The 11941-nt window shown below is 40.7% G+C and overlaps 1 protein-coding gene across 6 annotated transcripts in view; it reads right to left on the bottom strand.

The window, feature by feature from the left end:
- Window positions 1-11941, bottom strand: part of cux1b (cut-like homeobox 1b) — a 105804-nt gene that overhangs the window by 92927 nt on the left and 936 nt on the right. Inside the window, exon 1 of one of the 6 annotated variants that reach the window (XM_016670208.1) lies at window positions 2461-2648. The exons of 1 other annotated variant lie outside the window; for it this stretch is intronic. In XM_016670208.1, the coding sequence (XP_016525694.1) occupies window positions 2461-2523 (63 nt within the window). In that variant the 5' untranslated portion in view covers window positions 2524-2648. Of the gene's footprint in view, window positions 1-2460; window positions 2649-11941 lie in introns of those variants that run through there. 4 more of the 6 variants (XM_007549518.2, XM_016670211.1, XM_007549513.2 and 1 more) reach the window with 4 other exon arrangements.

The raw sequence follows: 11941 nt of genomic DNA, 5'->3' as shown, positions 1-11941 counted from the left end.
CTGTCAATCTATGAAAAAAGCAAAAAAAAAAAAAAAAAAAAAAAAAAAATAAAACAACAACGGATCCCAGACCAGCTCTCTCAAACACACGCATATAGTAGTTCAGGCAGGGCAAAATAGGTGAGAGCAGGGTGAAGGGCCAGAAAGAGGAGAAAAAAATGGAGGAGAAAAAAAAAAGGAAGGGAGGGAGGGGGAGGAGAGGAAGTCAAGGATGTTGGGAGGGGGAGGAGGGGTGATGCACGGCGGAGATGCAATGATCAGCCTTTTCCTAGTCGTCTGACTAGTCGGCTGCGATGGTGGCCGATTCCGACCTTTTCACCACGACGATAAAAACAGAAAACGTGTTGCAGGTTCTCTGACAGGTCGTACCTTTAAAATCAGAGAGAATTATTATTTTTTTATTAAAAAGGAAGATTGCCCACATTTGTGCCTCAAAGAACTTCTCACTTGGTTGTGCATTTACAGATGAAAGTAAAAAGTTGGGGTTTTTTTTTTGTTTGTTTGGGAGATTCAAAGCATTTGAATGAAAAAAAAAAACAAAAAACTTTTCAGTAGAAATTGGGCTATTAAAAGCCTTGGACGACTATTTGGTGCAAGTCTTCAATTTATCAATAAAGTAACTAGTTTTTCTTTCCTGCATTGTGTAAATCCGCACTGTGGAGAACGGCAGAAAGTTGATAAGACACGCGTTTCGAGAAGGAGTTTGTGAAACTAGGCAAGGACAAGCGAACGTTATCTTCAAGAAAGTTAGGCAGTACTTTTGAAATCCGAACAAAAAAAGAATTACAAGGTTACCATGATGTAAGCATGAAAGCATAAAGTCTAAGTCAACTCAACTGCTTAACAAAAATAAACAAAATTTCAAGTTTAACAGATTCAATGTACACCAAACGAATCCTTCAAAATAAAGCATTTGCTCATGAAAAAAAAAACACAATTTCTATGCTTACTTAACAAATAGGTCTTTTAAGATCAAGACAAACATGAAAAATAAAATATATAGACTAATTAATTGTACATTAAATTATTATACATCAGTAACAGATTCTTGGGTGGTGTGGGGGGGGCCTCAAAGAAGGGGTTTACCCAGGGAGTCTTTCATGCAAGGACCGCCACTGTGCCAAATAGATAGATAGTGAGGAAAGACAAGAGAAAGCTGTCTGAGTTTTTTTTTTCTCCTCGTTTTTTTTTTTTTTACATAATGCATGAACAAGGGGGCAACGAGTAGGAGGACCAAATAGGATCAAATAAATAGGAGAAGTGAAGCCTTGATGATGTGGCATAAGTGTAACACAAAGCCCGCTGGGAAGACTTGCTCACTGTCCTTTTGTCTACCCAGTCATCAGGGCATCATGACCCAAATAAAAGTTTAAAAACCCAAAGCTTGTGCAGCCTTCAAAATAATGTATGAACAATCGGGGCTACAGTCTACATAATGCAATCTTTATGTTAATGACGACAGACGAGCGGGCAACTAATATTCATAAATGATGATTTGAAATTCAGCAACGCGTGTTAAATGCCACGGGGAAAAAAAACACAACAGTGCCATTGTCTCGCGCGTCTTGTGATAGGTCAAACATGGTCTAATATATTCAGGCCCAATATGTTTTTTTTTACTCCCCCCTTCATATCCCCTGCGTGGAGCGCACAGGGTGTTAAGAGGATGAGGGAGGTACATTTTAAGGAGTTTACCATAATTACAAGGTCAATCTGTCACATTTCTAACATTCGCGTTCTTAACTGTCCCGTCCTGTCCACTTCCACAGACGTGGCAATGTCTGTTAAAAAAAAAAAAAACTCACTGGGAAGTGTGAATGCCGACAGAAGAGGGGAAAAAACGGCCGAGCTCATCAAGCATAATCACCGAAACGACTTCCATATAAACTGTTCCAAAACCGTTAGCCGATAAGGTTGCTAAACGGGTCCGAAACTTACTAAAAATGTGTCAGCAAAACAGCATAAAAAGCCCAAAGAGCTCCTGTGGGTCTCAACGGTTGGTGTCACTACAGCGCCACCGTATAATGAGTCGCACTTATTTTTTTCTTCCCCCAAATTATCCAACCTTACAGCGGCTAAAGCGTCGCGGCTAACTACGGCTACTACTCGCTCCGGTAAAAGTTGAACAACACGCAATAAAGATAGCCAGCCGAGAGCTTCTTCTCCTTTCCCCAACGCCAAAGCCCCGCCGTTTGGCTTTTATTTCGGCGCATCCCCCCGCGGCGTCGCCCCGGCTTGCCCGGTTGCAGTGTCCGATCGATGTTGAATTGAACAAAGAGGATCAATTTCTGATCAGCGAGAGAGCCACTTTCATCAATGTGAGGAAGAGGTCCTGGATTCTCTTCCGAAACAGCCTACGAGGCGGCCGCCGAAATAAAAACATAAAACGCAGTCCCCGGAGAGCGGCAAAGCGGCCGAAGAAGACGAGGGCTAGGCGGTTAAAAGGGAGGTTGAACTGACCTGTAGTTGTTGTAAGTCAAAGCGCTTCCAATATTGAAACATCGATCCTGCATTGGCCGCCATCTTGAGACATATTGAGACAGGAATGAGATGCTGATAGAGAGCGCGGGGGTTGGAGTTCAGTGGCGAGGACTGGGCTGCCGGAAGACCCGGACTGGATCGCAACCGCCACTTGCTCCGGAGACAGCTGCTATGTGGAGCGGACTCAGCTCATAGGAATGTCTCCTTAATAACGCCATTATAATTGCTTAAATAGCATTTTATTAACATTGAGAAATTACAGGTAAACAACCAAACTGACGCTTAATTACAGTGACTTTTGTTAAACTGAAATAAAAATGCGCAGGAATAAGTTTTGATGTTTTCATTTGCTTATCATTAGTATCTTCCAAAGTTCAAGTTCATGTCCCTTGAACTTTGTTACACATTGTCACCTTACAACAAGTTTCAATGTTTTTACTGATATCTATCTGGTAGGCCATGTCTAAGTGATGCATGAATGTGAAATAGAAGGAAAGTGATACATTATTTTCAAAATGTAGCTAGTTTTAATTCATAATCTCTAAATGCAACATCAAAAAATGTTGCATTTAGATAAATAACCTATGATTTAAGCATTTTAAGCCATCTAAAAGAAAGTGTAGCTCAAAGTGCCACAAGTGTACACACCAGTGCCATCTGGCTTCTGAAATTTAAGCAATATTGCATATTCTATTAATGCTTTATTTTGTTTTCTGTAGGCAAATTGATTTTCTTTGTCATCGTAAACATTAACATTCACATGATTGGATATAAAATGCACAAATGAGGACAATTAAAAGGAACCAGTAATGAAGTTTGTGGTGAGCAGTAGTTTTGGAAGATCCTACAATCAAATTCTGTTTAGGCTCCTACACATTCCACACTTTAATACTCTACATAGAATACTAACTGGGCATTTAGTTCATACTTGTAACACAAAGCGCATGTATGTTTTTACCTTTTAGGGTTATTTATATCTAACGTTGTTTTGCTCATTTTTATTACAGGTATTTTTGGAGATCATTTCACTTAACAGCTCTTTGCCTTTATTGTCTCTTAATGGCCGTTTGGCTTTTCTTTATGGTCCTTTTGTGTCTCCGTTTTACATGTTTACATCTCTTTATAGTCATTTTAGTCTCTTCATTAATGACTTTTTCCAGTCAGTCTGATTGTAGTTGTCTTTGCGTCTTCCTGGGATAATTGTTTCCCCATATCCTGCCACATCACATTCGTAAAGTTCAACGTATTTTTATCGGGATTGTACTGTATAGACACACGGCTGTGAAGTGGAAGGAAAATGACACATGATACGTTATTTCTCACAAGTATCTCTGTCCTTCCACTTCACAGTTATATTCCACTATGTGTTGGTCTATCACAAATAATTATAAAATAATAATGAAAAAAAAAATTATAGTTTGTGGTTGTAGTGTGACGTAATGTGTAAAAGTGCATGGAGTTAAAATACTTTTAAACGGTTGATCCAAATAGATTTGAAAATCCTCACTATGAATGGACCAGAAAGACACCCACGCATAAAACAGATACATTAATCAAGCAATCCAACGGGAGGGAGAACTGAGAAAGCAATTGTAGTTTAGTCAGGAAACACCAAAGATAAATGTATGTACAGAGATGGAAAGTATTAACAGCACTTCACTTTTTCCACGTTTTGTCACGTTACAGCCTTATTCCAACTTGTACTAAATTAACTGCCTTCCTCAAGATGCTATCCTCAAATAGCTCATTATGACAACTTAGAAAACATTTTTTTTAAGTTTTGCAATTTATTGAAAATGAAAACATTATAAAAAGAACACAAGTGAAATAAGTATTAACACAAGTATTAACACAAGTATTCACAGCCTTTGCCGGATACTTTGTTGTCGAAGCTCAAATTGAGCCGTTTCCATTTATCATATTTGAAATGTTGCCAGAGCTTAAATGGAGTCCACCTGTGGTAAATTCAGTTGTTTGGATTTGACTCGAACACACCGGTCCATATAAAGTCCCACAGTTGACAGCAGGTCAAGAGGTCAAACACCAAGCATAAAATCAATGTATTTGTTTGTAGACCTCAGACATAAAGTTGTCTTGAGGTAGAAATCTGGGGAAGGATCCAGAAAAAGTTCAGCTGCCTTGAAGGTCCCAGTGAGCTCCATCATTGGTGAATGAATCTTCCTAGAGCTGGCCGGCCATTTAAACTGAGCAATAAGGGGGAAAACGACCATATAGTCAGAGAGGAGACCAAGAACCCAACGGTCATGCTGTCAGAGCTCCAGAGTTCCTCTGTGAAGAGAGGAGAACCTTCCAGACGGACAGCTGTCTCTGCAGCAGTCAGCCCTGTATGGTGGAGTGGTCAGACGAAGGCTGCTCCTTAATAACAGGAACATGGCAACCCGTCTGGAGTTTACCAAAAGGGACGTGATGGACTTTCAGACCATGAGAAACAAAACTCTCCGGTCTGATGAGACAAAGATTGAACTCTTTGGTGGGAAAATGCCAGATGAAACTCCACCATCCCTACAGTGAAGCATGGTGGTGTTAGCATCATGCTGTGGGGGTGTTTTGCAGCCGCAGAAGCTGGTAGACCAATCAGGATAGAAGGAAAGATAAATACAGATAAATAATATCCAGAGGCGGTCTAGATGAAAACAGCCTGTAGAGCATCTTGACCTCAGACTGGATGGTTCAGTTGTTCATTCTTCAGCAGGACAACGATCCAAAGCGCACGGCCAAGACCGCAGAGACGGTTACTGCCAAAGGTGGATCAACACAACATTGAAAACAGTCTGCGCATATTTATGTGAATGTGAAATTTTGGTCTTCTATTCCAAATAAATTTGCAGAAACACTCAAAAACTTGTGTCCACGTTGTCACAATGAGATATTTGTGAGTAGAATTTTGAGGGAAGAGATTGGTTTACTACATTTTGGAATAAGGCTGTAGCACAACAAAATGTGGGAAAAGTAATGAAAACGTTTTGTTTTATACATATATATTTCTCATTAGATTCTAAAATTCTAAAAAATTAGTGAAGAACAGACACATGTAGCCTATAAGAATCAAATAGTGCTCACATAATCTAATTTAATAACTCATAGAAAATAAACAATCATAAAGGGGATGGTGAGGAAAGTGTTTTAAATAAACGAGAAAAATACATTACTGATTATTTTTTGCTAATATGGTTAGCTTCTCAAATAAGATGAAACATAGCAATGAATTATTATTAAACGCACTCAAGCAAAACTGAACCAGTGTCTTTATTAGCATTTTCAAAACATACAACTAAAAAATTAAACCTTGGACCTCATTAAAGTGTGTTCTCTTAAATAAGAAATAGTGCGCATGAGGGACAAGAAGGCGGGCTAATTCACAGCTGTTGGACTTGAACGCAACTTGAGAAATGTCGCCTTAAACATGTGATTTTCTGTGAGTACAGTAATTCAGCTAAGCCATTTAAAGCCAGGGATGCAACTACACGCATCAGTTTATCCAATAGTCTTGTTGCAGCAGGCCAGGCAGTGGTCAGACTGTCAGTGTGAATCCAGCTCCGCTGCTGAAGTGACCTTGAGCAGTGCACTGAACCCCGGCTGCCCCCATCCACACACCCCCACACCTCCCCCACCGGGGGGGCGTCACTCCTGCAGACCACGTCCTCTGACCCTGTCAGCGTGTCGACGAGCCCAAGAGAAATATGTAAAGAATCTAATTACACTGTATGCATAGTTTGCCCCGGATTCCTGCGTCAAACTGTTCTGCCTAATTCACCTTTAAAACATAAAAAAAAAAAAAAAACACAGCACCACCAGCAGCAGCAGCAGCCGAGCCCGAGCTGAGCCGCTCCAGGTTTATCAAGGTGACACATCTGCTGCACACATTGTTTTCATTTTTAGCACTCTGTGGCTTCCCAAATTTAAACTTCCACGGCGCATGTGTGTCTGCGAGTGTGTCAGGGCCTGCAGTGTGGAAAATCCACGCCCGTGTTCACACTTTTTTTATTTATTTATTTATATATATATACATATAAGGCCAAGAGCGTTCACCAAAAATATTTCATAGCTTTATTTTTTCTCCAATTTCTTCACAGCCGCTGCACTTTAATTGTATTCACCCAAAAATAACAGGAAAATTTGCCATAGATAATAACACCTCTTTTGCCGCATGTGTGCGGACACAAAGGTGGGCATTCTTGTGCCTGGAACTACCTCGCCTTTCAGGCCATTACTTGATTTGATTTGAAGCTGTTTGTGTCTCCTCCCTGGAGCATGAATAAGGCTCCGTTCATTCTGATATGCAACCTAAATAGCTGTGCCTTATTTCATACTTCATTTATGGGTATAATGCAGTGATTTAAAAGGCCCACTGCGGGTTTTCTCGTCATCAACGGCAGCCGGTCACATGCGTTTTATAAAACACATTGGATTACCACCGCGGGCCGCATGAAAAACAGATGCATACGTGTTGATTTAATCATTAAGACGTAATGGCAGCGGCGTGATTTACAACGTGCGCCCAATTCCTCCTCGTATATACTTTCTATAATTCATCCGCACAAAGACTGCTGATCCTTTAGTTGCATATGAGCTGATGATTCCACTGTTTAATCCTGTCATTTCTTTCTCTTTGTTAATCAGCGCTTCCCTGGCTTGGCCCCGGACTGGTGACGCTACCTATCATTAAGCCAAACCAGAAATACGAGTCTGAGATAATCCCTACAAGCTTAGTAGCTCTGCAATGTGTCCATTATGCTGTATTTGTATAGTTATCTGCAACCATTACACAAGGAGGCACACTGAAAGGAACGTGATACATTTTATGGCTTAGACGTGGCTTCGAATAAAACAGGGAATTAAGCACAGGATGAATTCAAAAGTTTGAGTCAACACAGACGCATGATCGTGCTTTTGGGCATGATGCAGACTAAAAGTTCAATTTTAATGTGCATGCGCGTTTTTCTTTTAAATATGTTTTGGTTGTACAAAATGCCCCCTTTGCAGGAACATGACGCAGACTAAAGGTTTTACATGCTAAAAGTTGAGTGTTGGTGTGTGTGTGTGTTTTTTTTTGTTGTTTATTAGCACAAAATCCCCCATGTACATGCCACCGAATAAGAAAATTCAGATTTTCATTTGAAGCTCTTAAAAAAGAACAACTTTTATGCCAATATTGTACATGGCCCATGCAGTGCAGTTTAATTTAAAGCAGCACTTCCTCTATTCGGGTTCAAGATCCCACAACAGATTAGGAAACACCAAGTGAGGAGTTGTGAAATGATCGCCAAAGCTCACACTGATTGGGTTAGAAGAACATAATCAGAGCTCAGAACTTTATTTTAATATTAGACCGAAATCAAATGGTTTGACTTCAATATGGAGCGATTTTTGTCCAAGTTCGCTTCTCTGCTTCTCCATTGGATTCAGGTCGAGGCTTTGACTAGGCTCCGGTCCAAAAGCATTCAGAGTTCTTCGTCTTCGGGTCACAAACGTATGGACGGATGTTCTTCTTCAGGATTTACCGGGAACAAGATTTTTGTGCTTCAGTCCCATCACACTACCGTTGGTATGACTGTCTTACCACAAAGAGTTCTGCTTTTGTTTCTGCAATCCTCTGGATATTTTTCTGAAAGTTTTGTTTTGGCAAAATAGAATGCGTTTGAATCGAGACACGATGTGTTTCTGAGATCTTCCAGCCTACTTCATGTTGTCATGTAGGTTCTAGTTAAGCGTATTCTTGATTTTACTTGTCAGGCGATACTCAGGCCTGGGTACGCCTAGCAAACTTTCCAAAAAGCCGTAGCAGATGTGACCATGATGACTATTTTTCAAAGATTTTCCAGAAAAATAAATAAAAAACACAATTTCAAAACTACTCAGTGTAGTTTGATAATAGGAAACGGTGACACATAAGCAAGAATTGCAGATATCTGTGCAGAAATCCACTAAAAATGTTTGCACCACACCGTAAAGCAAGACGGGAAACGAAAGCCTTAAACAGGTCTGGATCAAAACTCAAAACGCACTTCTGAGTTTTAGATCAAGCCAATGCAGACAGATAAGAATTTGGGAAAACCACTGTCGACAAGTTTGAAAAGAAAAAAAAAAAAAAAGTGTAACCTCTGCTTTGAAGATATAAAACGATCCATGATTTATTATGTTGTTTCTGCTTCACTTAAAAATCCCTTCATCTTTTGAGTATGCTGAATTATTTGAGTTAACCTTGGAGAGACTTATCTAGCGATACGAGTCTACGGGGCAAATCTACAGCATCTCAGCTCTGCGTTTAACACACGGCCCCTGTGGGGGCTTCAGCCGAACTTCAGTGGTATCTGAACAACTCTGAAGCAGCAGGAGGGCCGGGCCGCTCGGCGCAAGTAACACAGTGATTAATCCGCCGGCCGATGGACGTCTCGGATGCACATGCGCTGTAAATAGCTGGATCGCTTCTTATTTTCACGTGTTCTACGCATGAGGAAAACAGCAGCAGGAGCACAAACGTTTCAGTATTTTTGGTCTATTTTCTAGTGCAAGATCTTTAAAAAAAAAAAAAAAAACTTAGTCCACTTGAAATAAGATGAAACTAACTTACAAGTAACTTTTCAGCCACATACTATATATGATCTTGCTTTAAGCCAGTAATCCTTTGATATTGATGAAAAGGTGCTGGTTCTGCTGGCAGATCATTTCAATTATGTGCGAAATTTCTTGTTATAAGTGAAATAATCAGCATTTAATCAAAAATAAAGACTTATTTACTTAAAACAAGCTCACAACTCTTACTGAAAGGTTACTCTCAAGTTAGCTTTGTCTAAGACATTTGCATGAGAAACCCGACCAAAAATACTCGCCATAAGATTTAGTGTTTTCGAAGCGAACTTGTCGGCACCCCACAGATTAAAAAAAAAAAAGAAAAAAGCCTCATCAGCTCTTGCACGTTTGAGTAAAGTCTAAAAACGGAGAAAACAAACACATTCGTCGTGTCAGTGCCATTATACAGCAGGATCAGCAGCCCAGCTGGAGCTATAGGGGATGAAATGAAGCAGCCTTTCTGTCTCGTGGCCTCGCCTGTTCTCTCCGCTCGTGTCCCCGTTCCTGCTGCTCGTCGACTCTTGCCTGTGAGGTGCTTTTAGCGGGCCTCGTGTGGCCCGGTTAGAGACGGATGCGAGGCCCTCGGGAGACGCAGGCAGGAGCGCAACACTGATCAAGTCAGACAGGCTGGGGAGGCTACATAAGATCATCATCACCCAGCAGTGGAGTGAATCGCCGCAGTGGCACTTTCACACAACCTCTGACCTCCGGGGGCAACCTCCCAGGTCACGATCAAGGTCAGGGGTCAGGCGGAGCCTCGGCGATCAGCTTCGGCCTCCGCTTCCTCCTTCATCTTTTTTTTTTTTTTTGCTCTCATCCTCGATCTGTTTCTCTATTTCTCAGCTTCTCCTTTCGTCAGCCGGGACCAATTGAGACATCCTCTCCCCCGGGAGCGCAAAACAGAAAGCAAGAGAAAATCAATAAGGAAGATGAGCGAAGACCTGGAGGTCCCATCAAATGCCGAATGCTTCTTTCTGCGCCGCTGTTCTCACAGCCACAAAAATACACGCCGACACAGAGTGTCCTCGCTCTTAAAATGTAGAAAGACGGAGGTAAACACAGGGGTGGTGAACTATCGCTTCGCCTCCTCACAGATTTGAGCGTTTAGCTCTGACCCCCCGAGTTACCAATTTACCCCAAACTCCTCACTTTAAACACACATTGCTGCATAAGTGTACCTAACCACTCATGTTTAACTAGTTTTGTTTAATCATAGAGATCATCCGTCATTAAAAAACATGATCAAAACTATTCAAATTTAATTTAAATGTACAGTGTGCTTCATATTTCATATTTTAGCTTTTTTTAATTTGGCTTTGGTTCTGATTCCTACGTGGGGCGGCTGGCTCTGATCAAATAAGGGTTGTTGTGATTCGCACGAGTCACAAAAATGCCTTTTCCTGACAGAAGACAAGAAGTTTTATATATATGTGTGTGTGTGTGTGTGTGTGTGTGTGTGTGTGTGCGTGTGTGTGTGTGTGAAATTACATTAAAAAACCATCAGTGGTGAAACAGGAACCTGACACATAGTGGCAGTGGACCAAACCAAACGTAGGGAAACGGCAAAGGGACGAAGTCGTGAGCAACAGTTGAAAACTCAACTGAATGTCTGTCAATTACAGGCTGGAGTTTCCTGGGTAAAAGGAGACTTGCTGCCTGCATGCAGGTAGTCGAAGCTTGTCTGAAGAGATTGACCTGCCTAAGCAAGTCGTGAAGGAACAGGAAGTCGATTACAACAATAAAAGAAGATTCAGTGAGAAACTGTACAACTTTAAATGACATAGCACCGCGCACTCCCAATGACAAACAGTTTATTGTGATATTTTTAAAGGTGGTTTTGTTGTTTTTTTTGCCATTGGACTCTGAATGCTACTTCCTGTCAGTTCTGAAGAAACCGAGGAAAGTGGAGGACAAGTTCATGATATGTTTGTGTTTCCATCTTAGACTTTGGTTCTTTCTTTCTTTTCTTTTTTTAAATCCTTTGCTTTGCTTTTTTTTGTCATTTTTTTTGTTTGTTTTGTCTTGTTGATTGGTGTATCTGGACTTTGCATGATTATCTATGATAGTTTGCTATTGGTGGGTTGTTTTGCATCATTTATTTCTACTTTAATTTCTCACCAGCCTGCCTGGAAGGGAAATACAGATGAGTGAATGTTGGATAGACAAATCTTATTTCCTATAAATACATCATCTCCAACTTTTTGTATCAAATACAAATCCTTATGAGGTTAAATATACCTGAATGGAAGTAGTTGTATAATCAAGAGGCACGGCGTTTCTCACATGAACAGAAAAGGAGAAGTTGTTACAATATCGCTTTGAAAAAATTTCAAGCAGTGTAAATTATGCAAAAAAGAAAGAAAAAAAAAGAAGCAAAAGCTCCAGTACCAGATCGGCCTCCGAGGAATTTTCTTTTCCGTTTATTTGTTAAATCCCTCAGCCTTTACCTATAAATCATTCATTCATCCAAACTACAAAGGACAACCCATCATTGTTGCACAACGCGTGATAGGCTCTGTAACAAAGAACATATTATTTCACATTCAACTTTGAGGAGATTTGTTACTTTCCTGGTATTTTTAGCAGCATGCTGTCACGGTCAGGTCAGAAAAGTGTGAAACAAAAACGATGAAAGTCGTGCAGAAGCCCTTGGGATCTGCTGATCAATGTTTTAAAGGGCCGCAGGAAAATCTGGATGACTGAAGGGGAAACTGTAAGGGATTTGAGTTGGCTTAAAACTTTTGCACAGGACAGAAATTTGATCTCCCTCTCTCTCTCTCTCTCTCTCTCTCCTTGTCTCTGTGTCACCTAATCAACTTTCAGCCACGTCTTCTGTGTGCTCTCGCAGCAATGCGTACCGAACTGATAA

This window comes from Poecilia formosa, unplaced genomic scaffold (genome assembly GCF_000485575.1).
Source record: "Poecilia formosa unplaced genomic scaffold, Poecilia_formosa-5.1.2 Scaffold31, whole genome shotgun sequence".
In the NCBI taxonomy this organism is placed as follows: Eukaryota; Metazoa; Chordata; class Actinopteri; order Cyprinodontiformes; family Poeciliidae; genus Poecilia; species Poecilia formosa.
This window is presented reverse-complemented; position numbering and strand designations above follow the sequence as displayed.